At 55.5% G+C, this 25,541-nt stretch overlaps 2 protein-coding genes across 16 annotated transcripts in view; both read left to right on the plus strand.

Annotated features, from left to right (window-relative positions):
- PACS2 (phosphofurin acidic cluster sorting protein 2) overlaps nucleotides 1-4,636 on the plus strand; it is a 62,949-nt gene extending 58,313 nt beyond the window's left edge. For 7 of the 15 annotated variants that reach the window (XM_049705449.1, XM_049705448.1, XM_049705451.1 and 4 more), the window contains 3 exons: nucleotides 308-392; nucleotides 653-766; nucleotides 1,493-4,636. In XM_049705449.1, coding sequence (XP_049561406.1) covers nucleotides 308-392; nucleotides 653-766; nucleotides 1,493-2,237 — 944 coding nt within the window. In that variant the 3' untranslated portion in view covers nucleotides 2,238-4,636. Of the gene's footprint in view, nucleotides 1-165; nucleotides 393-652; nucleotides 767-1,492 lie in introns of those variants that run through there. The other 8 variants (XM_049705455.1, XM_049705456.1, XM_049705457.1 and 5 more) reach the window with 2 other exon arrangements.
- Nucleotides 3,939-25,352, plus strand: TEX22 (testis expressed 22). The gene is made up of 7 exons (XM_049705870.1): nucleotides 3,939-3,979; nucleotides 4,691-4,884; nucleotides 5,186-5,453; nucleotides 22,035-22,133; nucleotides 22,758-22,855; nucleotides 24,108-24,235; nucleotides 24,340-25,352. Exons 1-7 carry the CDS (start codon nucleotides 3,939-3,941, stop codon nucleotides 24,517-24,519), a joined length of 1,008 nt encoding a protein of 335 aa, XP_049561827.1. The 3' UTR covers nucleotides 24,520-25,352.
- Nucleotides 25,353-25,541: the final 189 nt, after the last annotated feature.

The raw sequence follows: 25,541 nt of genomic DNA on the forward strand, positions 1-25,541 counted from the left end.
GCGGGCTCTGGGCCCCGAGCTCCCCTCCGTCCTCAGCTGCTGCCGGTGGTCCCCCGATGTCGGGCAGCACAGGCACCAGCGGGCGCCTCCTCGCCTGTGCCAGCTGTGGGGGTGCTGCCGTCACCCGCTGAGGACGGAGGGGTGAGCCTCCCTCGTCTTTCACAGCCAGGGCGTCGGCGCCGAGCTGATGGGGCTGCAGGTGGATTACTGGACGGCAGCCCAGCCCGCAGACAGGAAGAGAGATGCGGAGAGGAAGGACCCGCCCACCACCAAAAACACACTCAAGTGCACCTTCCGGTCTCTCCAGGTCAGCAGGCTGCCCAGCAGCGGCGAGGCTGCGGCCACGCCCACCATGTCCATGACCGTGGTCACCAAGGAGAAGAACAAGAAGGGTGAGGTGGGGAGGCGGGCTGGCTGTCGGGACAATCGAAGGGGCCGCCGGGCAGGCCCTGAGGGCACCACAGGCCTGGGGGCCGCTTCTGTCCAGAGCCCCGGGCAAAGGCCTCCTGGTGGGCGGGCGGTGGCAGGCAGGGTCCGTGCGGAAGGGGGTCCAGATGAGCAGGGTCCAAGGGCCGAGGTGAGCCCACAGCCCCTGCTACCCCCCCATCCCTGAGGGACAACGGGAGGACAGCACAGCCCCTTTTCCTCCTAGTGATGTTTTTGCCCAAGAAAACCAAGGACAAGGATGTAGAGTCCAAAAGCCAGTGCATCGAGGGTATCAGCCGCCTCATCTGCACCGCCAAGCACCAGCAGAACATGCTGCGGGGTGAGCGCTGCCCCCTCCCTGCCTCCCTGCCTCCCTCTCTCTGTCTCTCTGTCTCTCCTCTGTCTCTCTGTCTCTCTCTCTGTCTCTCTCTGTCTCTCTGTCTCTCTGTCTCTCCTCTGTCTCTCTTTCTGTCCCCCAGCGGGAGTGTGTGTGGGGGGAGGATATGGAAGTAAACCAGAGCCGAGCTGGGTGGCTTTTCTAAGTTCACCTCAGGAAATGCTTTGGTTTGCTATGAAGTCATACTGCGTAGTTTGAGCTTTGAACACGCGTGGAGGAGGCTATTCGTGTGCGTGGAATGGCCTTTCTCAGCCCTTTGTGCTTTATCTCAGCCTTTCTATAGAAGATACTCTGCAAATAACAGAATATGAGCTCTCGAGATTTTTCTTTTTTCATGAGCTCAAGTCTGCCTGCTTCTGTTGATTTTCTGGTTTAAGTGGAGAGTGTTTTAAATTGGGTTTGCAGACCCCTGCTGAGGCAGAGGGGCTGTGGACAAGCAGGTCCCCTGAAGTCGGGGAGGGGCTGGCCGTGGGGGCAGTGGTGGGCAGCTGGCAGGAAGGTCAGCAAGGTGGGCTGGGCCGTCCCAGACCTCTTCCTACGGGGCCACCGAGAACCAGCGAGTGTCGCCTGGGAGCCTGGGAGTCCCTGGGGGTGTCAGGCCCTCCAGCCTCGTTCTGTGCCACGGCCTGGAGGAGGGGCAGGTGGGTCAGGCGGTCTTGTCCCCCACAGTCCTCATCGACGGTGTGGAGTGGAACGACGTCAAGTTCTTCCAGCTGGCGGCCCAGTGGTCCTCCCACGTCAAGCACTTCCCCATCTGCATCTTCGGACACTCCAAGTCCACCTTTTAGCCCCGCCTGCCAAGGGGCCGCGCCGGCTCCCCGCCCTGCAGCCCTGCGATGGCCGAGCGCCGGGAGGGCCCAGCTGCTTTTCTGTTAACATTTCAGTTTACTGCAGAGACAGACCCTTAAAAACCCAGAGAAAAACAGTCTTAAGTATGAACATGCTCACTACCTGGAAACTAACGGGGCAGCCCCCCACCGGGACCCCACAACTGCTCTGCTTCTTAACCAGAACGTTCCGGCAGGGGTGGGAGGTCAGGCGGACAGTGTTGAACTTGAGAATCGTGGAAGGTGTGTTGTGGCCTCAGGACTCCCCCCACCCATCCCCCCAACAAGAAGGGTTCTTGCCTTTGCATCCTGTCCTTCCTGAAAGCCAGGACTCTGCTTCCTCGGAGCCAGGGTCCGGCAGGCGGCCACCCCGACCCCCGGCTGCCTGTGTGCCCAGGCACCGAGCTGGGTGGCCAGAGGCCAAAGGCCAGCCTTCTGTCGGGGGCGTCCTGGGCGGAACAGAGGCCAGTCAGGCCAGTCAGCCCAGCCCTGGGCCCCAGCCACCAACCAGGCAAGAGATGCCCCGGCACCGCCCACTCGTGGATCCCAGTGACCTCCAGCCACAGGGGGCAGTGGCGGTTTTATAGTCGCGGATTTTTTAATGCTTTCAAATACATGTTGCAATGTAGCTGCCAAAAAGACGTTGCTCTTCTGAAGCCCCGACAGCCCCTTAGGGCTGAGGCAGAGCAGCTGTGCTGCCCGGGGTCCCCGCCCCCCACACCCACTGCTCCCCCCTGGCCGTCCCCGCGGCGCCGCTCTGCTTCTGCGAGTTGTGCCCGCCCCAGACTTAGTGGGCACGGTGGCTTCCGCAGCTGCCACCTCCTGCCCCCACCCCAGCCCCCGTGCTGGCTGGGAGGTGTTTGGCCAGGCAGCCAGGTGTTTGTCATCTGAAACACTAATGTGGCCAGTTAGAGCTCAGACAAGGCGGCCAGACCATAGGGGCCAAGCCCCGTTGGGGCTGTGGGTGAAGCTAGGGCCCCACCTCGAGGCCGGGCTCCTCAGGACGGAGGTGTTTGTGGTCTGGGTCCCTGCGGAGGGGGGCGAGCCTACCTTCCACCTGAGGCCAGGGTCCTTGCCAGTCCTCCCACTGCCCCACAGGCCTGCACCCCAGCACTCCACAGGAAGAGCCCCTCAGCTCCTGCCCCTTGGCAGCTGTGGTGGTAGGACCGTGGTGACCCACCCAGGGGGCTGTGAGCCCGGTTTCCTAGGGCCGAGAGCCACACATGCTGTGCTCAGAAACAGTGCCAAACGCAGACAGGCTGCAGGCCTTTCCCGCTCTTCTGGAGGACGGGCCTCACCAACAGCCCGTGGCACAGAGGGGTCCCGCTTAGTGGATGGAAAATGGCCTATTTTATTACCTGCTTACCTCCCCCAGGTGGCTGTACGGGGTCCGAGTGTCCATGGCTGAGGGCCTTGGACCTAGCTGGCACACAGCGTTTGGACATGGCCTTGGACCAGGGGCCCTGCCCCTCCCTGGGAAGGACCCGGGGGAGGGTGCAGGCCGCTGAGCTGAGGACCCCTTGGGCGGCCTGTGCAGCATCTGCCTGCGGCTACACTCAGAAGCAGCCTGGGGACCTTGAGCCTCCCCCCTTGTTCCCACCACGGCCTCAGGGCCTTGGTTACTGCTCCCGTTTCCAAAGGTCACACTCAACAGGAAGGAGGTGCAGGTGACACACCCTTGACTTAGCTTTCCAGCTGCAGAGCTAGTTTTAGAAGAAGGGCCAAAGGGGGCTGTCCCATCCATCCCTACTGTGAGCTGTCTTCCTCACGCCTCCCTGTGTCCTTGTACCCACAAGGAGAAGACACCCAGCACCTCCACCCTGTGCCACTGGGCCTGCAGAGCCCAGTTGTGGTCTGTCCAGTGCCACGGGGCCCACCGGCCACACTGTTTATGGGCCCAGGAGGTCGTGCAGATGACCCCAACCACCATAACTCACTTGGAGACCTGGGCTTTGCTCACGCTGGTGCCTCGGTTTCCCCATCGGCTAAACGGGGATGGTCACGTTTCCCCAGCCTACCTCATGGAGCTGTTCTGAGGATACATACAAAAGCACTTTGTCCCTGGGAGGAAGGTGATGCAGAAGCCAAAGCCGTCTGTGACTGAGCCAGTGCAGCCGTGAGCACGTGGAGGGCGGTGGGGGCAAGTGAGGAACATGGGGCCCAGACCATGACCCACAGGACAGGAGCAGGGGTCCTCAGCCCATTGGGTGACCAGTGGTCCTTAGGACTCAAAGGTTAAGCCACCAGCCACCTTCGGGTAAGGCCAGGCTCCTCGTGGGCCTGGTGGCATGGTGTGGGCAAGCTCTGCCCTCGCTGAGGTCCCGTGGAGGTGAGCTCCAGCCCTGTATCCGGGCCACTGCTTCTCCCTCCTTGTGTTGGTCCCCTGGGTCCCCATCTCCTCAGGGCATGCAGGCCGGTGTCCCGAGTCAGTGTCACGGCTGCAGATCCGGAAGGAGAGGGACTCTGGGCCCAGAACCAAAGGTCTCTGTGCAGCGGCAGGCAGATGAGAGCAGCCAGGGCCAGCATTGCTGCTCTGTCCTCACTCCCAGATATGAAGACCTGACTGGCCTTTGTCCCAGAACAGGTTCCTCATGACAAGACCGGGCCACTTGCTCCCAAAGGCCAGTTGCCTGACCCCTACACCTGTTCCTTGACCCCTCCCGAGACCCGTCCTGTCCTCCGGTGGAGAGGAAGATAAGTCCTTGGCAGGGGCCTGAGGACTGGGCTTGGGGGTCCCTCCCCCAGGGGAGGCTAAGGGGTGCCGCCGTGCGTTCCTGCAGACCCCCCGTCCAGTTCTTTGTGCGTTGTTTGGTTTCTAGGATGTACGTGTTGCTAGGTTTTTGTGTTTTTTTTTTTAATGGAAAACAGGATTAATGTAAATAGCGTTTTTGGAAAACAGATTCTAATCTCACGTTATGTGACCACGTGGAGTATTTTAAGGTGCTGATGCGACACTAATAAACGCGGGGAGCACTCCCAGGCCCTCCCTCGCCTGCTGTGTGATTCCTCTCGAGCAGCCTCGGCCCCTCCATCCGTCCAGGCGCGAGCTCCGCCCGCCCGTCGCGGGCCGGCGCTCCGAGGCCCCCACGCGAGGCGGGGACCCAAGGGGGCCTGGGGTCAGGGCGCGGACGGCCGGGGGCGTCTGCGAGGCGAGCCCCTCCGAGCGGCGCGGGGCCGGGACCCCTCGAGAGCCCGAGATGAAGCCCCGGGCCATGGACACCGGAGTGGAACCAGGTCCGCGTGGCGAGCGGAACCCCGGTCGGCCCCTGACAACCGAGACCAGGACGCAGGCACGGAAACGGGCCGGAAGCGGAAACGGCAGGGCGGAGCCTGTCGAAGCGGAAGTTCGTGGGGCTCGACTCCGCCCCCTCGGGCCTTTCAGAACCGCTGTGGGCCCCACCCTTTGACCCTCCCACCACAATAGGCCCGCCCCCGTCCCCGTAGTGTGCCCCGCCCCTCCCCGCCCCCACCCAGTGTACCCCCACCCCGTCCCCGTAGTGTGCCCCTCCCCACCCCCTTCCCCACCCCTGCACCCCTTGTGTACCCCACCTCTCCCCCACCTCCGTACCCGTAGTGTATCCCGCCCCTCCCCCGCTGGCCGCCACCTCCCCTGGTTCCCTCCCTTTGACGCTCGCCGTGTGTCCCCATGACCCTTGCCCTGCCACCCCTCAGCGAACTCCTCATCCCCAGACCCCATGGAGTGGAGAGGGGCCGGCTGCCGTCTGCTGCGGCGTCTTCACGCGTGGTCGTGCGGGCGGCGGGCGCAGAGCCTGGACCTTGGGGTGTGGCCCGGGGGCGTTGAGGTGAGGGGTCGGGCGTCACAGGGGTCGGGAGGGGGGAGACGGGGAGAGCTGGGGGGGCCCTTCTTTCTCGTCTGGTCGTTCCGTGCCTTCAGTGCGCCCCGCAGGCAGGGTCCTGAGGAGACGCACCTGGGCCGTCTGGGGGCACATGCAAGGAGCTGGGGCCGCGGTGGGAGAGGGGGCGTCCCTGGGGGAGCCCGCAGGAGGCCGGGCAGGGCGGCGGCCCAGCTGCTCCGGCCTGGCTTGACCATGTGGAGAAGAATGGCTGTAGGAGCTGGGGACCCAGGACACCCAAGGGGGTCGACCCTGCTGGGTGTCCCTGGCTGAGGCCCACCCAGCACTGTCTGGGCAGTGGCTGGAAGATGAGCCCCGCAGATCCTGACGCGGCCTCCCTCTGCCCGAGGGGCCCAGGTAGCCGTGGGCACCTACCCCCAGAGCCCCAGAGGTGCAGGCGAGCCCCCCAAGGGGCTGGAGGTGGACAGCGGGAAGCGTTTGTTTAAGGCCTTCCTGGGGAAGATGCCAGAGTCGCAGCCACAGCCGTCCCAAGAGAACGGGCAGCCCTCGGCTCCACCAAGCCCAGCGGTGGCCTGGGGCCAGCCCGGGGCCCCGAGCAGCAGTCAGCAGGTGCTGCAGACTCAGGACTGGGTAAGCTGAAGCGGGCTGTGGCCTCTGGGCCCCCGGGCTCCTCTCTGGAAACCCCAGAGACTGGCCGGGGAGGTGTGGGTGGAGAGGGGCCTCTCGAGCTGGGGTAGGGCCGAACAGCGTCTGGTAAGAAGCAGGTGCTGGGCTGGCGGCCATGCAGAGCGTCAGCATTCTCTTCCCAGAGCCCTGGGTGGGCACCAAGGTGGGCATGGCCCCTCCTGTCCCCCACAGCTGTGGGCTCTGCCCCTCTGCCAGCCAACCCAACCCTGGGCACCACCGAGCGGAGGGATCCCAGTCATGGGGAGCTCTGCCCCCGGAGCAGGGACGGTGTCTTGCTGACCAGGTAGGCGGGCAGTCGGCAGGAGGACCTGTCAACCAGAGTCTGGCCAAAATGTTTCTGGAGGCTTTGCTTTGAGACAGCCCCAGTCTGGAGGGGTGGGCAGTGGGTGGGCAGCTGCTCGGTCCCCGTGCAGCGGTGAGGGGACAGGACACAGCTGCTCTGGCCCCGGGGGCGCTTCACAAGCAACAGAAGCCACGCCCCCAGGAGTTCTGTATTGTTCCCTGGGCGTCAGGATCCGGGCTGTGGCAGTCCAGGCTCAGTGGAGCCCGTGGAGCTGTGTGCTTCGACCCGTCTGCGTGGGTGTTCTCGAGGTCAAAGGTTTACGTGAAAAGGTGGTGGAAAAGGAAAGCGGGCTCCAGGTGCCCTACCAGCTGTGCCCTTGCCGGAAACCAGCCGCCCCTCAGCTTCCATGAGGCCGACATCTCAGGATGGGCCAGCTAGGACATAGAACACACGAGCGTGTACCTGTCGGGGGCAAGGACTCCTCGGGAGGGGCCGGGGCATGGGGCCATCCCACCGCGCACCTGCCCATGGAGGGGCCGGGCGGCTCCTGGGCAGGGGCGACCTGCCAAGTTTGCAGTTCCGGGAGGTGGGGGCCCCTGTGGGTAAGGGGGGTGTGGGGATGAGGCTGGGAGGCAGGACGTGGCACAGAGGAGAGGGGCTTCTGGGGTGGTGGGGAAGGGGTGCAGACCCCTCTCCGCAGACTCCCAGCTTTCTGACTTGGGGGCACAGAGTCCCTGCAGTGTCCCCCACACCCTGGCCGCTCCTCCGGTGTCATCCTGCTTCTTCCCTCCACTGCTGCCAGCCCTTGGGCGATGTCAGCCACTTGCCGTGGCCTTGACGGGCGCACCAGGCTGCTGTCTCTCTGTCCTGCAGGGTGTCCATCCTCTTTGTTCCCTCCTGGTGCACCCTTGGCACGGAAGGCTCTTCCTAGGGATCTCCCCACATCTGGGCCTTGTCAGGCATCGTCTTTCAGGGACAAGCCCGGCTGGCACAGGTTGGCCCTACCAGTCCCTTGGTCCCTGCCCTTTCCAGCCCGAGCCCATGAGAGCCGCCCTCATCTGCAGTGGTCACTGCAGGGCCCCAGAGCCCCACATGGTGGGGACACGTGCTCACAGAAGGGCAGCAACCTCAGGCTGAGGCCTAGGTCTGAGAAGACCTACCCTGACAAGGGTTTGCAGACGTCCAGCCTCACACAGAAAGCTGGGCAAACCTGTGCCTTTCTGCTTCTGAGGAGTCCCACCGAAACGACTGCAGAGGGCTCTGAGGAAGGCAAGAACCCACAGGACAGAATTGGGTTGGAGGGCCGACCAACAGGAGGTGGCAACCACATTCCAGTGGGCGGCCACAGAGTGGGCAGAGCTGGAGAGTCAGCTCCCAGCTGCATGGTTGAGGCCGCAGAAACAGGAATGCCCCAGCTGCCAGGCCCAGTCTGCCCACACTGATAGCAACTATCAGTCCCTGCTTTAGTTTTCTTTTCTTTTCTTTTTTTTAGATTTATTTATTTTTGGCTGTGTTGGGTCTTCGTTGCTGCGTGCAGGCTTTCTCTAGTTGTGACGAGCGGGGGCTGCTCTTCGTTGTGGTGCATGGGCTTCTCATTGGGGTGACTTCTCTTGTTGCGGAGCACAGACTCTAGGCACGTGGGCTCAGTAGCTGTGGCTCGCGGGCTCTAGAGCACAGGCTCAGTAGTTGTGGCGCACGGGCTTAGTTGCATGTGGGATCTTCCCAGACCAGGGCTCGAACCTGTGTCCCCTGCATTGGCAGGAGGATTCTGAACCACTGCGCCACCAGGGAAGCCCCAGTCCCTGCTTTAAACGCGAATTAACAGCCAAGGGCACCAGACATTCGGGGAAGATCTCTGTCATGAAGGAGAGCAAAACACCTGGAAAGAAAGGAGTCAGAAGGAGCACAGTGCCAGGCAGAGCACAGCAGAGCTGGAGATGTGTCACCATCCGCGAGGTGACCTGCGCCATCTTGGAAACATTGGCCCACGCAGCCGAGCAAGAGGGGCGGAGAACGCGAGCAACTGCGGAGGAGGTGATGCCGGCATCACGGGAGACACGTGACTGCGCCCCGCCAGCACAGGAAAGTGGACTGGAATCCACCCACAGCAGGGGGTTTGGGAAGAGGGTGCAGACAACTGCTCGGAAATCAGTAGTCTTTATAGATGTAAACAGACTCTAGAAGATAAATGAGTGAAAAAGGCACATTTGACAACAGGAATAAACTTAACAGGAAATAGTGCAAACCTGTTTGAGAGAAACTTTAAAACACTCCAGGGCATTACCAAGGGACTTGGCGGTGGGGAAGACACCATGTTCTTGGAGAGGAAGACTCACCAGCACAGAGGGTTCTCCCCAGGCGCTTCACAGCTCAGTGTCATCAACGATCAAAATTGCTAAAAGCTCATCTTCCCTTGTCAATTCGGCAAACTGGTCAAACAGAAAACGAAGCAAGAATAGGTTCAGCTCTCACGTGAACTCATATCACAAAGCTTCGATTATCAAGGCGATAGTGTCCTGTCATGAGATGCAGGAACCACAGTGTGGAGCAGGAAAGGTAGAAACCGACCCACACGCCTGCAGACACTCAGTGTGGGCGGAAGGTGGCGCCTCAGATCCGGGGCTGCTGGGGAGGGGAGGTGGTGTTTTTGATTGACGCTGGGACACTGTGCAGCTGCCTAGAAGAAAGTAAGTTGTAGCCATACCTCTCACAGAGTACCAGGATGAGCTCCAAATGTGTCAACATTTTAAATGTAGAAGAATAAAACCATGAAAGTACGAGGAGAAACCCTGGGCAGATCCCTTTATAACCGTGGAGTAGGGGCAGCCTTTCTAACCAAGCCTCAAAGTCCAGAAGCCATAAAAGCAAAGAGATACATTTAACCACATGAGAGAAACAAACAAAAAAACCCTCCATCAAGGCAAAATATACACCATGAGCAAAGTCAGAATAACTGACAAGGGCCCTTCCGCCACATGAAGGCACAGCAAGAAGATGGCTATCCATGAACAAGGGAGCAGACCCTTACCAGATGCCGAATATTCTGGAGCCTTGATGTTGGAATCCCACCTCCAGGACTGTATAAGCTAGGTTGTTTGTGAATTACAACCTCACAATGGAAAATGAAGCAGCCTGGTTAATGCCCAACTCCAGATACCAACTCCTCCATCACCACACTTCTGCGAGTCCTCTGCAGCCAGCCTACCCACCAGCCATATGTCCTTGGCGAAGATTTGTTGAAGTTAAAATGAATGGCTCAGAACTACATTTATCAACATGGATAAACCTCACATAATGCTGAATGAAGATAGCAACTTGCCCAAGCATGTGTTCAATGTGATACCGTATGTAAAGTTCAAAAATATGGAAAACATAGGGTGTATAGTTAAGGGGTACCTATATCTAATAAGTGTATGAAAACATGCAGAGGAGTAAGCGACACCAAGTTTAAGATAATGGTTCCTTCTTTAGACGAGGAGAGAGGAGTGATAACCTGGGAAGGGGGTATAGAAGGAACAATATTTGATCTTTGGAACTCCAAGTGTGTTCTGCCAGACCAGCATCATCATCACCATTTGGTAACTTGTTAGAAATGTAGAGCCTCAGCCATCACTCCAGACCCACTGAATCAGAATCTGCATCTTGACAAGATCCCCAGGTGGCTCACATGTATAGTAAAATTTGACAAGCACTGTTTTTGGTGGAACTATAGTATTACTGTTAACTGTCTCAAGTGTGAAACTGATGAGTATGGCTGTGTCAAAATGCCTTAATTCTTAGGAGATGCATGTTGAAGTATTCAGGGGCAAAGTGACATTGCTGTCTGCAACTTACATTCGAAACGTTCAGAAAATAAAAGTAGTTGAGATGAAGTAAAGGTGGCAAGATGCTAACAACTGGTAAATTGAGGTGAGGGGTGTACAAATGTTTATTGCACTATTTTCATCTTTTATGTAGATTATACATTTTCACTATTTCAAATGTAGTATATGTTTAATGGAATTTCTTTGAATTTAAAAATCTACTTGGGGGAAAATTGACATCTTGACAATATCGAATTTCCTCATCTATGAACATGGTATGTCACTCCACATGTTCAGGTTTTCTTCTGTGTTCTTCAGCAATGTTGAACAGTTTTCTTCATATAGATTTTATTCATTTATTTTAAGTTTACACTTACTCCTAGATATTTGACCGCTTTATTGTCACAACTGTGAATGGATTTTTCTGTTATATTTCTATCTGTTGCCAGTATATAGAAAGCTACTTATTTCAGAATATTTATTTTCTAATTTGTTATTATACTACACTCTTATTTTTCTAATAATTTACCAGCTCATTTTCTTTTTTTTAAAAAAAAACCAAGTTAACCTTTTTTTTAAATATTTATTTATTTAATTTATTTTTGGCTGTGTTGGGTCTCTTAGCTGTGGCATGCGGGATCTTCCGTGTGGTGCACAGGCTCTTTGTTGAGGCACACAGGCTTCTCTCTAGTTGTGGCGTGCAGGCTCCAAGGCATGTGGGCTCTGTGGTTGTGGTGTGCGGGTTCCAGAGCACGTGGGCACTGTGATTTGAGGCACGCAGGCTCTCTAGTCGTGGCGCGGGCTTAGTTGCCCCACAACATGTGGGATCTTAGTTCCCTGACCAGGGATTGAACCCGTGTCTCTTGCATTGTAAGGTGGATTCTTTACCACTGGACCATCAGGGAAGTCCTCTCCCAGTTCATTTTCTTGAAATTTTTAGGAAGACAATGATAACATCTGAAAATAGTGAAAAGTTTGTCTCTTCTAATATTTTGAGAATTGTTTTTAGTTGGCCTATTAAATTGATTTCCTGCGTGATTTGAATAGCAGTGATGGTGAGTCTCGTTGTCTTCCTGACTTTAATGGAATGGCTGCTAGTGTCTCACTGTTAATCTAATCTAATGTTGCTTTTAGTTTCTCTTATATTCTTTTTGTTGTAATACGCTAATAACTTTTATTGAATTAGAAATGCTTGTTAAATTATATTAAGTCCCTTTTTGACATCTTCGGAAATGACTTCATTGTTTTTTCTCTTATAATTTATGAATATAATAAACTTTTTGTAATAAACTATTTTTGCATTTCGGAAATAAAAAATAATAATAATTGACAAGGTTGCCAAGACTGTTCAATGGCAGAAGGCGGTTTTTTTGTTTTTTGGGGGGTTTTTTTGCCCACGCCACGTGGCTTGTGGGACCTTAGTTCCCTGACCAGGGATCGAACCCAGGCCCTTGGCAGCGAGTGCACAGGGTCCTACCCACTAGACCGCCGGGGAATTCCCTGTCTTTTCAACAAACGGTGCTGGGAATACTGGATATCTACAAGCAAAAGAATGAAGTTTGACTCTTACCTAATGCCACGTGAAAAAATTAACTCAGAATGGATCAAAGACATAGACGTAAGAACTAAACCTATAAAACTCCTAAAAGAAAACAGGGGGAAACATCCTGACGCTGGATTTGGCAATGATGTCTTGGATATGACACCAATAGCGCAGGCGACAAAAGTAAAAATAGATGAATTGGGCTTCATCAAAATTAAAAACGTTTGATCATCAAAGGACACTGCCAACAGAGGGAAAAGTCAGCACGCGGCATGGGAGAAAGCATAATCGACTCCTGAACAGCTTGAGCGTTAGGGGCGCCGACCCCCTGCCCAGCAGTCAAAAATCTGAGTAAAACTTTATAGTTGGCCCTCTGTATTTGAAGTTCCACATCCTAACCCTAACCACTGCCAGTCCGCGGCCTGCTAGGAACTGGGCCGCACAGCAGGAAGTGAGCAGTGGGTGAGCGAGCGAAGCTTCATCCGCCCCATCACTGGCACTACTACCTGAACCATCCCCCTCCCCACCCCGAGGGCAAAATTGTCTTCCACGAAACCGGTCCCTGGTGCCAAAAAGGTTGGGGACCGCTGCTCTAGTGCACATTTATTGAAAAAAACCCATGTATGAGCAGACCCATGCGGTTCAAAGCCATGTTGTTCAAGAGTCAGCTGTATTTGCAAGTCCATATCTGCTAAGGGATTAATATCCTTATATAGAGAGAACTCTAAAACTCAGCAACAACAACAAAACTAAGAACTCGACTCAAAACTGGCCAAAGGACTTGAATAGACGCTTCTCCAAAGATCCACGAAGGGTCAGCAGGTGTGCGAAAAGGTGCTCAACTGCATTAGTTCAGGGCAGCGCGAGTCAAAGCCGCAGTGAGGTAGCACTTCACACCTATTAGGATGTGGCCGTAATGATAATGTAAAAAAAAGAACACGTGCTGGTGAGGGTGTGGAGAAGTCGGACCTCTGGCGCGCTGCCGGGTGGGATGTAAATGGCACAGTCACCACGGGAAACAGTATGGAGGTTCCTCAAAAAATTAAGCATAGAATCATCATATGATCCAGCAATTCCAGTTCCGAGTAGATATCTCAAAGAATCCAAGGCAGAGACACAAACAGGTACTTGTAGACCCATGTTCACAGTAGCGCTATTCACAATAGCCAAAAGGTGGAAGCAAACCAAGTGTTCATTGCCGGCTGAGTGTGGTAAAAACATACAATGGGAGGATAACTCAGCCCTAAAAGGGAAAGACCTTCTGACACGCGACACAACATGGATGGGCCTTGAGGACGTGGCGCTGAGTGAAGTAAGCCGGGCGCTGCGTGGCCCACTCATGAGGCCCTGGAGGGGCCAGATTTAGGGACGAAGAAGAAGTGTGGGCGCCAGGGCTGGAGGAGGGGTGGGGGTGAGCTTAATGTGGACAGAGCCTCAGTTCGGGGAAATGGAAAGTTCTGGAGATGAGGTGGTGATGGTCGCACAACAATGTGAATGTGTTTATGCTGGTGAGCTGTACACTTAAAAATGGTCAAAATGGTAAATGTTACGTGATGTGCATTTCATCCCAGTAAAGAAACTATGTAAAAAGGGAAGGAAAAAAAGAAGGAACAAGAGATCCCCTGATGGGACAGGGTGAAGCAAAACAAATTCCAGGTCCCGGAAGTGGAGCTTCCTGTAGTGAGTAGGGTCTGGCCTGGCCCCGGAGGAAGGGCTGGTGAGCACGGCTGGTCCTGGGTTAACCGAGGACACAGCCCTGAGAGGCTTAGATGAATCGCAGGTGAGCGCGGAAGTAGGGCTAGAGGCCCGGAGGGGCACTTCAGAACAAGTTCCAGAAGGACGGGGAGAGGCTGAGCAAGGCCACGCTGGGCCTGGTGCTCCAACTGCTGGCCCTGCAGGGCTCGGGCCGGTCTGGGCTGGACACCCTAGGCAGCCGGGAACAGTAGGTTGCACTGGAAACAGCGTGCACGCCAGTCACCTTCCTGAGGAAGCCCCAGGCCCATCCCTGTCCCAACACCCACACCGGACAGAGCGCCAGTGTGAGGCCCAGAGGGGCACCTTACACACACATGCACACACACACACTACACACACACACCACACGCGCGCCTGCAAGAGAGGCAGATGGTCCCCAGAATGTACAGTCCCTTCACAGAAAGGGAGTCCCCACTGGCTAGAAAGAAAACTAAAAGGTATTTGATGTCAGGGAAATAAATGAGGTTCAACTGACAAAAACATGAGAGGCCAGAGTTCTGGCCAAGATGCGGGGCGCAGAGCCAGCACCCCTGCTGGTGGGAGTTCTGGGGCAGCCCCAGGCAGCGCCTGGAGAAGGCGAGACGCCAGCTGCCCCGCAGGAGCCCACGTGTCCAGCCTGCTGTCCCCACAGTGGGGGTGGTGAGGTAATGGGGGCTGTTGGTTCAGGTGAGGGCAGCACAGCAGTGACAGCTGATGGACTAGCCCCTGCAAGTCCACGGGGAAATGTCTCAAAAGCAGGTTAAGGGAGAAGCATGCGGAAGAGCACTCCACACCCCGTGGCCCCGGTTACCTGCGTCAGAGACCAGCCTGGTGCCTCGCGTGGTTTGTGGCCACATCTGCTGGTGGCAGGACCGGAAAGCGGGGAGCAAACCCGGGCTCCCAGCTCACCTCCCTCACTGGGGGTGGAGAGAGGAGCCTTGCACGAGACCATATCAATATGTTTTATTTCTTGGGGGAAAAGATCGGAAGCAAGTACGGCATTGTTCATTTTGGGTAGTGGATTCCTGGGTTTTCTCATGTATTTTCCTTTGCGTTTTTCTCACGTGGTTACCATTAGTTTTAAACTAAACTGTGCCTAAGGCCGGGCTGAGGTGGGACAGCCCTTCCACGGAGGGGGCCTCGTGTGCAGGCCCGGGGGCTGGCTGCAGGGACTCCTCCGTGGTGGGCACAGCCCTCCCCTCACCTGGGGTGACCCAGGACTGCCCCAAACACAGCTGAGGCCAGTGGGACCCGAGCCCCCAGGGCCAGCGCCCACAGGCGGCGGGAGGCCTTCACTGTGGGGGTCTCGCCACGTGAGGAGCAAAGCAAGGACCCTGAACTGTGATGATTGGAATCCGTGTTACAAATTGATTTTCAAAAACCTGAAGAGACTGATAACAAAGGAAACTCTAAAGTGGGCCTGGATCTGCCCTAAGGAAGGATTTGTGGGTAGGCATCCCCAAGCAACTAAGAAACGAGTCCTCCCCGTCGACGAGGTTCACGCTGCCCAGGGCATCCCCCTGACACCAGTGCTGCGTGGGGAGGAGGGAAAGAGAAACGGAACGGAGGGGTGCGCCATCTAACTGAAGCACAGGTCGAAAAGTCCTGAACGTGCAGGAAGTTAATCGAACCAAGCAGCAAACTGCACGAGCACAAAGGGTCACCCCGTCCAGGACAGCAGGGCCTCTGCTCCTCACAGCTCTGTCCCCAGCGCCAGGAGGGTGCACGGCACGTTGCAGGTGCTCGATGAACATACATTGAGGGACATCCCTGGTGGCTCAGTGGTTAAGAATCCGCCTGCCGACGCAGGGGACACGGGCTCGAGCCCTGGTCCGGGAAGATCCCACATGCCGCGGAGCAACTAAGCCCGCGAGCCACAACTACTGAGTCCTCGTGCCACAACTACTGAAGCCCGCGCACCTAGAGCCCGTGCTCCGCACCAAGAGAAGCCACCGCAATGAGAAGCCCGCGCACCGCAACGAAGACCCGAGGCAGCCAAAAATAAATAAATAAATAAGAAAATTAAAAAAGTAAAAACCAAAACCTGTTGATTCTTAACAAGGTGGGAAGAAATGGACACTTCTGTAACGTGGCGAAGGGGAGCATTAAGAGCGCACAGTGGATGTGTTTCCTGAAGCGTCAAGCGGCAGGCAGGGCATCGCCATGACGATGAGACAGCGTGTGGAGCCTGCTCAGAGTCAGGAGAATGAAATGAGCCATGCATACCTGGAGCAGTCACCGTGTGTGGCCAGCATACTGTCTACCTAGAAAATCCACGCAGGACAATTAAAAGACCACTAATGGAAGAGGAAGGTTGGATATATGATCGCCATTCAAAACTTAATCGTTTCCAATGCACTAAAAATAACCAACCAGGAAATGTAGTAGCAAAAAGGATCCGTTCACTTTAGCAACAGAAACTACGATGTCCTAGAAATAACTGTGTCTCGTTTGATACCTATGTGAAGAACACTATAAAATGTGACAAATGGCAGAGAATTCCTAAGGGGAAAGTTGTATCATATTATTGGGTGGGAAGATTTAGTGTTTTAAACCTGCCAGATTTTCCCAAAATAAATAATTCACGGCAATCCTAATTAGAAAAAAAAAATGTTTTTCATGAATCTTGAAAATGTTATCTTAAAGGTACACAGCGTTTCTGGCAGCGTATCAGTTCTCTGTTAGTGCGTAACAGAAGTCTCCAGATTTCAGCAGCTCAGAACAATAATAAATATTTTTGTCCCAGTTTCTATAGGTCAGGAGTTTGGGAGCCGCTTAGCTGTGTGGCTCTGGCTCGGGGTCTCTCGTGAGGTTACTCCAAGATGCCAGTCAGAGCTGCAGTCATCCGGAAGCTTGAAGAAGGCTGGAGATCGTGGTCCCCTCGAGTGGCTGGCGAGTCAGTGTTCTAGACCCCCGGCGCTGGTTAAGAAGCCGGTGGAGATGGTTGTCAACCTCAGGCTCAGGTGGGCTTGGCGGGTTTTGATTACACCACAAGACTAGGAAGAGAACTGCCTCTGAACAAGTGGAGGGGAAGTGGGCTAGAAACAGCACCTGATCGAGCCAGAAGAGGAAGACAGAGAAAGACCCGAAAATAGGCAAGACCAACAAAGCAGGAGACGCGGCAGAAGGGGAATTAGCACTGTCGGTTAACTCGGGTTAAAGGCAGCTGTTGTCAGAGTGGGTTGCAAACCACACAGCCCCTCGACACGCACATGGAAGGGTGCGGAGAGAAGGGTGGAATATTCCCACAAGTGGGAGGAGGCATACTGTCAACAGCCTGGCATTAGTTCAGCGGTGCTCAGCTGCCAGACGCCGCCAGCGTGCCGTGGGCTCTGGGGTCAGGGCGGGTGGACGCCCCTCCACACACAGCAAGGCGGCCTGGTGGGCGCTCTCCAGGGAATGGAGCAGCAGGCGGGGTACCCCTGCAGTGAGGGCAAAAGAAGACAGTGTATTACTGCAGAGTGACAACATAATTTGAAAAACTAGAGATTTTAAAATTTTTTACTTGCCAAAGAAGCCATGCAAGAGTTTTTTGTTTGTTTGTTTGTTTGTTTAAATATTTATTTATTTAGGCTGCGCCGGGTCTTAGTTGTGGCACTCGGGATCTTCGTTGCGGCACGCGGGATCATTAGTTGCGGCATGGGGGATCTAGTTCCCTGACCAGGGATTGAACCCAGGCCCCCTGCACTGGGAGCGTGGAGTCTTACCCAGTGGACCGCCAGGGAAGTCCCCAAGCAAGAGTTTTAAAAAAGAAGAACAGGGCCTCCGTTGCCTGCTCTGAGCAGTGCATGTTGTGTGGCGCTGGGGCAGAAGTTGGCAAGGAGACTTATGACCTGCACAAACAGTCCAGAAATGGACCCTGGTTTAAATCTGGGAATTTAATTTCCGAGATTCTGCAGAGCAGTGGGAAACAGACTTCAATGAATGGTATTGGGGTGATTGGCTATCCATTTAGAAGATCGTTAAGTAGATCCCCACCACTCATCTCACACACACACACATACACACGCGCGCACACATACACACACGCGCACACACGCTAACCATTAAAACCAAACCACAGAAGCACAGGGAGAATGTAGCAGTGTTTAGAATCCGAGTGGGAAATGCCCATTTTAGGCCAAATCCATAAAGGAAAATCCTGACAAATCGACTGCCGTTTTTAAAGGCTAGTACAATCAAAGACACAAGAGTGTTACAGGACACTCTGGAAGAAAACACTTCTAATATTTAGAACATACAAATGTTTACCAACCGGAATCTGTGAAGAGATGCTTAATAGCAAAGAGAAAACAGTTTTTAAAACTGAGCAGAAAAGTGTGTTAAGTCTATGGACTTATAGTTCATAAAGGAGAAACGAAATGGGTGCTAAATGTGAAAAGATTGGCAAAAATGACAAAGATAGACCCGGGCTGTTTGGCGGGGCTGACAGCGGACTCGGAGGGCTCGCGCCAGGGAGTGCTCCCCGGGGCTTCCACTCCAGTGTCCTCGTCCTCACGGTGAGACACAGCGCACCCCGCCTCCGCAGGAGACCCTCCAACACTAGCAGATGGAGAAAATGAGGTCCAAAGAATGGAGTGATTTGCAAAGGAATTGAGTCAATGCTGTATGTGGAAGTCAACAAAAACTGATCAGCGTAGTGCGATATTTGAAGACGCAGTGATATTCGGAAATTTCTGGCAAGGTTTCCGAAGCACTTCTTTTTCCATCCAAGATAAAGCCTCTTAGCCAGGCCAAAACATTAAACTTTGCTTTATGCAAAATCATTTGCTGGAGAGAAGGCAACACAGGGAAATTGATTACATTTTGTGTAAAATAATTACCTTAATGTAGCATCTCCCGTATGCAGTGTTCACTTGGAAACAGAAATGGCTGTCAGAACGGCTCTGCCTCAGTTTATTAGCGTCAACTTGACCCAACTTAGTATTTGCCACATGCAGAAACCAGTGTCCAACAAAGGCTCTGGCATCTGTCTGGGGCACTGGGCTTGCATCTCAGCCCACCTCTGCTTTGCTTCACTGAACAGATCTAGGTGGCTGGGTCATGACTGAGTTCTGCTTTAGATCAATGACATTTCTGGACCCAGAGAAAGCGTGAATTAATTAAAGTTTCTAAGTAGCTAGTATGGGCTAGGTGTTCTGCTAGGTGACTGGGTTAAAATATACCTCTGTTCCCAGGAAGTCCTCAGCCTGGTTAGGGAGGCAGGCACAGTTACAATTAAGGCAGTGAGTGCTACAGTACACGCATACAAAGGGGATGGGGTAGTGGGGCTATCTCGTAGAGCCTAGCAGCAGAGTGGAGAGCAAAGACGTGCTTCCAGAGTCTTAAAGGATGAGTAGAAGTTAGCCTGATGAGGGCCCAAGAGGGGGATGACATGGCAAGTGGGCAAAGAACTCCAGGGAGAGGCCAGTGAATGGTTTTGAACAAGGAAGTGATTGGCGCTCCAGGAAGATTGTTTCTGTTTTCATTATCTGTAACTCTGTTTCTGTCTTGTAAATAAGTTCATTTATATGGTTAGCAAAGGGGAAACGTGTTGGGGGGAGGGATAAGTCAGGAGCTTGGGGTGAACATACACACACTACTATATACAAGGTAGATAACAATCAAGGACCTGCTGTAGAGCACAGGGAACTCTACTCAATATCCTGTGATAACCTATATGAAAAAGAATGAATATATGTATAACTGACTCACTTTGCTGTGCACCTGAAACTAACAAAACATTGTAAATCAAGTATGCTCTAATAAAACTAAAATTAAAAAAGGAAAAAACATGACAAAGACAGATCTGTGTGGAGTTGGGGAGGACGCAAGGGAAGCAGTAGCTGTTTTACTGGTTTTGCAAAGAACCAGTTTGTGATCATTGCCCACTGTTTTTCCACTTTAATTTATTCACCAGCCTTTGCCGATTCTGTCTTTAAACTCTCCGTGAACTGCTTTTGTTGCTGTTTTCCTAGCTTCCTGAGTTGTTTGCTTTGTCCCTCCAGTTCCAGGGCTGTTTTCTAATCTTCCAGCGTTTGAAGCTATCGCATGTCTTCAGAGGGCAGCTTTGGCCACCCTCCTGGCTGGGGGGAGTCCTCCCTGGCCCCTCCCGGGGACTGGGTTTCCCTTCCACTCCCCCATCTGCGCCCACAGGAGCACCTTGTTCTGGTTTCCAGTCGGGCCCACGGGGGAGTCTGTTCTGCCCGTGGCCTGGAGCCCAGCCAGTGTGCACGATGGTTCCTCTTGCTGGTGAGAATGTGGGTCCCCTGTGCGTGCTCTCTGTTAGGTCGCTCTACTTAATTGCTTCAATCTGTTTGTAAAATTTTGTGTCCGTTTTATTACCACTTGCGGGCACATAATTGAGAACAGCAGCCCTGCCTGGCCCTGCGGGTCATGGCCCAGCTGCCCGCATCTGCCGGCGCCCCCCACAGGGACTGCGGGCCGCACCTGCCCTGAAGACACCCTCCCCTCCCCGGACCCGGAGTCGGCTCATCCTTTTACCTCAATCTGCTGCGAATGTCTGCTCCCCAGTGACCCCCTGGAAGCCTGCCGACAGCTGAACGTGGGGAAGTTTCCCTCAAAGTGACGAGGTTACCCTTCTCCCACCGCTTCTCTTTTCCCCTGGAGGTAATAATCGCGCCCTCCTGCCCCTTCTTCTTCGTTTTCTGTGCACTGATTATCTATTCTTTCCCAAACTTTCCAGAGAAACTGTGACACTCGGCTCACAAACGACCCGACCCCTCAGGTCTGGGGGTTCCACCGCCCCTGCCTCTGTGCCACCCTGTACCTGCCTCATCCAGGGACCCTCCCTGCCGCTCCTGGTTGGGACCCCAGTTCCTGGGCCCTGGGCGTCCCTCCTGCCGGCTCTCCCCTTGTCTGCTGGAGCCCCTCATCTCGCAGCTCCTCAGAAGGCAGCTCCTCTGAAGATACTCGATTTCCTGAGACTTTAACGTTTGAACATATCTTTATTCTGCCTGCACACCTGAGTGATACGTTGGTTGGGTGAAAATTCTCGGTGGCAAATAATTTTCTTTCAGGATTTTAGGCCGTTGTTGCATTGCTTCCACCTTGCAGTGGGGCTGCTTGGTGCCCTGGACCCTGCGGAGTTCTCCTCCTTTGCACGTGCCCTGCTTTTTAGTCTCTGGAAGTCAGGCTGTTTCTCCTCCTGCCCTGGTTCTGAAATATCACCACACTGTCCTCTGGTGCCAGTCTGTTCCCTTGCTCGGTCCTGTGTGAGCCCCTTCAATCTGGAGCCTTGCTCCCTCCGTGGCATGTGTGCGCGTGTGTGTGTTCATCTGCTCTGCTCTGTCTCTTTCTGGAAACTCTGTTAGTTGGATGTGGGCCCGTGTGATTGACTCTCTTTCTGGAAACTCTGTTAGTTGGATGTGGGCCCGTGCGATTGACTCTCTTTCTGGAAACACTGTTAGTTGGATGTGGGCCCGTGTGATTGACTCTCTTTCTGGAAACTCTGTTAGTTGGATGTGGGCCCGTGCGATTGACTCTCTTTCTGGAAACTCTGTTAGTTGGATGTGGGCCCGTGCGATTGACTCTCTTTCTGGAAACTCTGTTAGTTGGATGTGGGCCCGTGCGATTGACTCTCTTTCTGGAAACTCTGTTAGTTGGATGTGGCCCTGTGTGACTGACTCTCTTTCTGGAAACTCTGTTAGTTGGATGTGGGCCCGTGTGATTGACTCTCTTTCTGGAAACTCTGTTAGTTGGATGTGGGCCCGTGCGATTGACTCTCTTTCTGGAAACTCTGTTAGTTGGATGTGGGCCCGTGTGATTGACTCTTTTTCTGGAAACTCTGTTAGTTGGATGTTGGGCCCGTGTGACTGACTCTCTTTCTGGAAACTCTGTTAGTTGGATGTGGGCCCGTGTGATTGACTCTTTTTCTGGAAACTCTGTTAGTTGGATGTGGGCCCGTGCGATTGACTCTCTTTCTGGAAACTGTTAGTTGGATGTGGGCCCGTGCGATTGACTCTCTTTCTGGAAACTCTGTTAGTTGGACGTGGGCCCGTGTGATTGACTCTCCCATTTTCTCATACTTTGTTACCTTGCCTTTTTGGGCTTTGCTGCCCGTCCTTCTCTTATCAGCATTTGCTGTAATGATGCCCCGTGACAAACAACTCCAAAATTTCCATGATTCACAACAGCAAACTTTTGTTTTTCTGTTCGCAGGTTGTGTGTCTTCCATGCCGCTTACCCTCAGAGGTCTTCCCAGGGAAGCCTGTGCTCGGGCGGACACAGAATGTCAGGAGGCCCACTCAGACTACACTGGGAATGCTGTCAGCACCCTGTGGACCCGCCCAGCAGCAGTAGGCAGGAAGATATACTCTAGTGGGAACCGGCGTGACGCCACACGTTAAAGGGGAGGCGTAGGATTCGATTACAGGAAGGGAGTGACCAACTAGGGTCAACAGCCTACCCCAGCACCTGCTATAGAAGTTTAAATTCTGACGTCGCATTTTTAACTCAAAAGAGCTCATCCCCGTTCTCTGAACAGCCCTTCTTCACGTCATCCTCTTCTTGTTTCATAGGTACATTGGATCCAGGAGAACAACAGTTACAGGGGGAGGTGGCCGGCTTCCTTCTGCTCCCTGTAACAGCCCACTGTCCTCTGAGTTCCTTCTGCCCAGGTTGGTGGTTTGGCCTCTGTGTTTCACACTGGAGACGTTCTCAGGCTGGGGGCGGGGCCGCTCTTGGTCTACACTGAAGAGTGGGGCACGCAGGGCTGGCTGAAGGCTCCGTGTGCCAGGGGCCGCCTCACCAGCGGTCACGCTCTTTGTGGGGTGATCGGGCAGGTTTGGGCTGCTCCACATTGGGCACCCCCCTCTCTTGGTGTCTGTAGGCCTCTTCTCTGGGGCTGGCCTTTCTCCCCAGAAAGGACCCCTCCCCTCTCCTGCGCAGAAGGGGAGCTTAGCCAGGCTGCCACCGTTCTTCGTGCAGAGTGGGAGGAGGGGCTGGGGCCTTCACTTTCTTTGTCTTAAACAACAGAAATGTATTGTCTCGCAGTCTGGAGGCAAGAAGTTCAAAATCAAAGTGTCAGCAGGGCTGGTTCCCTCTGAGGGCTGCGAGGGAAGGGTCTTTTCCAGGCCTCCCTCCTTGACTTGTAGACAGCCGTCTTCTCACATCATCTTCCTTCTGTGCATGTTTCTGGGTCCAAGTATCCACTTTTTTTGGGGGGGGGCATCCTAACCATTTTGAAGTGTACGGTTCAGTAGTGTTAAGTATATTTGCATCGTTGTGAAACCCATCTCCAGAACTTTTCCATCTTGCAAACCTGAAGCAGCACCTCGCCTTCGCCCAGCCCTGGCAGCCAGCATTCCATGTTCCGACTCTACGGATCTGATGACCCTAGGTAACTCGTACGAGTGGGCTAAAACAGCGGTCCCCAACCTTTTTGGTGCAGGTACCGGTTTCATGGAAGACAATTTCTCCACCGACGGGGGGCGGGGGGGGGCGTGGTTCAGGCAGTAATGAGAGCGATGGGGAGGGGCTCGCTCGCCTCCTGCTGTGCAGCCTGTGGCAGGGGTGGGGGAGCTGGGGATCCCTGGACTAAACAATATTTGTGTTTTCTGTGACTGGCTCGTTTCACTACACATATCGCAGCCTGTGCCAGAATGTCCTTCCTTTTTAAGGCTGGATAATATTCCATTGTGTGGATGGACCACATTAGGCTCATTCATTCATCCGTTGATGGACGTTTGGGTTGCAGCCACTTTTTGGCTACGGTGAATAACGCTGCTATGAGCATGAGTACAGAAATAGCTCTCTGAGACTTGCTTTCGATTCCTTTGGATGTATACCCAGAAGTGGGATTGTTGGATCATATGGTAGCTCTGTTTTTAATTTTTTGAGGAATGGAGGCTGAGTTTGTCTTAATCCTCTCTTTATTTTTAGCATGGCACCCTTCCCTGCCCCCGTGGCACTCCAGAGGGTGACCTCCTGGCTTCCCCCAGGGAGGCAATGGGATGGCTCCCTGGCTGGGCAGAGCAGGAGAGGCTCTGAGGGTCTTTCACGGACAGCCCGCCTGGGAAGTTCTCCCTGGGGGGAGGGTTCCTGCAGGGGTGCAGCGCACTTCTGGTCTTTCCCAGTTAGTAACCGCTTTCCAGCCTCTGCCGACAGCCCTCTAACACCCGTGCCTCACTGCCTGTTCCTGTGTCCCTGTGGACACCTGAGCGATATTTTCCACCCTACGCCTCTTTATGGTCATTTTAGAGGGGTCTGGGGAGGAGGCTGACCTTTGGGTCCGCCTTTCTTGAGGCGGCCGCAGTCTGGCTGCCTGTTCTGGGGCCTCCCCAGAGTGTGGGCTAGCTCTGCCCGGCCAGGACCGGGCAGCAGCCGGAGGGCCACGACCTCCGCGGTAACGGCCCCCAGCATCCAGGGGGCCGACCCGTGCATGGGAAGGCAGGGCAGGTGCCGGCCGGGGTGCCCAGGGGCCGAGCCGCCGGGCACGGCCACGGAAGGCCCCAGGACCAGAGGCTGAGGACCTGCCCGCCCGCCGGCACTGGGGAGGCTGAGCACACAGCACTTTGGAAGCGTCCCCCTCCGCGAGGCGGGTGCGGGACCCCCAGGCGCGGCCGGCGCGGACCCCTGCCCTGTCCCCGCAGGTGTGCGAGACGCAGGGGAGCAGGCCCCCAGCCGCCGCTGGAACGTCAGCATAGACGAGCGCTGGAGGCTGGCCGTACTGGGTGGCGGCGAGAGGCCGGGCCTCGCCGGGGCGACCCTCTCCTACAGGGTGCGCAGGGCGGGGTGCGCCGAGGGTTCTGTCCTGCCCCGCCCCGCCCTGCTCGCCCCGCCCCGCCCTGCTCGCCCCGCCCCCTGACCCCGCCGTCCACGCAGGACCTCGCGCAGATCGTGGCCCAGCTGGTGTCCCAGGACGAGGACAAGGGCGTGCTCTTACCCCATCCACCGAGGTCCGCCGAGTCCAGCAGCGCCTTCCAAGCCTTCCTGGTCCGGAGCGCGCCTTTCTGGCACAACGTGACTCTGGAGGCCCAGGCCTCGAGGTCGCCGCCCTCCTAATAGACGACTCAGCCCCGCGTGTCTGTCTTCGGTGCCTTTCCTGTGGGTCCTGGGGAGGCGGCCTGCCAGGTCTGGGGCGCACGGCTCCTGCGCCCTCCCCAGTGCCCACCAGACAGTCATGACCAGCCCAGGGATGAGAAAACAGGCCTGGGAGGACGTCTGGCTGCCCTCTCCTCAGAACACTCACCCCTGAGGCCTTGGAGACCACCTCCGGTTGGGGTGACTTGCCCTAGCCCAGTCTCCAAGAGGCCACCTGGCGGGGCCTGAGGGAGAGAGCAGAGTGGCCCTCCAAGATGGCCCTCTGGGCTGCCAGGAGAGGCTGCCCACTCCCCCCAGGGGCCGTCATCCTGGGGACAGGCCACTGTGGGCGGCCTGGGAGGGGTGTGAGGCCTTGGCAGCCCCCCCTTCGGGGCCTGGTTCATGGACAGCCCCTTAGCTGGCCTGGGTGGAAGGGGTCTGGGCTGGGGAGCCTAGCCTCCTGGGGAGCTGGGTGCCTGCCTGCAGGGGGCAGTGAGGTGGGACCAGCGATCTTCCGGGAGCGAGGAGGTTCTGGTCATGAACTGCTTGGTACTGGTGCCCGTCCAGCCCAGGAGCACTGCCTCTCCAGGAGGCCCCCAGGGGCACGTGTAACTCGGGGGTGATGCCGTGATGGGGAGAAGCCCAGAGCCTGCGGGAGCCAAGGAGGTTCCCAACACAGAGGGAGGCTTCCTGGAGGAGGTGATGCCACCCGTCTCCGCACAGGGAGCTTGTAGCGGAACAGGGCCTGAGAAGGCAGGGTGGGTAGCTGCGAGGAGCTGGCCCTGGCCTGCCACGGTGTCTGCCTGTGCCCCGAGGTTGAGGGGTGGGTGGGTGGGTTCTGGGCTGGGGGTAACATGGGGCTGCATTTTGGGGAGACCAAGCTGGAGGGGAAGAGGAAGTGGGAGGAGGGGAAGAAGGGAGGTGATGATAGGCTCCCAGCCCGCGGGGGGCGGGGTGGAAGGAGGGCGGCAGGTGCGGCGCCATCCCCCGGACTTGGTGACTGA

Source organism: Orcinus orca, chromosome 2 (genome assembly GCF_937001465.1).
Source record: "Orcinus orca chromosome 2, mOrcOrc1.1, whole genome shotgun sequence".
NCBI classification, from domain to species: domain Eukaryota; kingdom Metazoa; phylum Chordata; class Mammalia; order Artiodactyla; family Delphinidae; genus Orcinus; species Orcinus orca.

Excerpts from the sequence above, each read along its gene's own strand:
- TEX22 (XM_049705870.1), top strand. The coding sequence starts at position 3,939 with ATGGTGTGGGCAAGCTCTGCCCTCGCTGAGGTCCCGTGGAG. Across the intron at positions 5,454-22,034 it reads TGTGGCCCGGGGGCGTTGAG|GTACATTGGATCCAGGAGAA; the intron begins GTGAGGGGTCGG and ends CTTGTTTCATAG. Across the intron at positions 22,134-22,757 it reads TCTGAGTTCCTTCTGCCCAG|AACTTTTCCATCTTGCAAAC; the intron begins GTTGGTGGTTTG and ends ACCCATCTCCAG.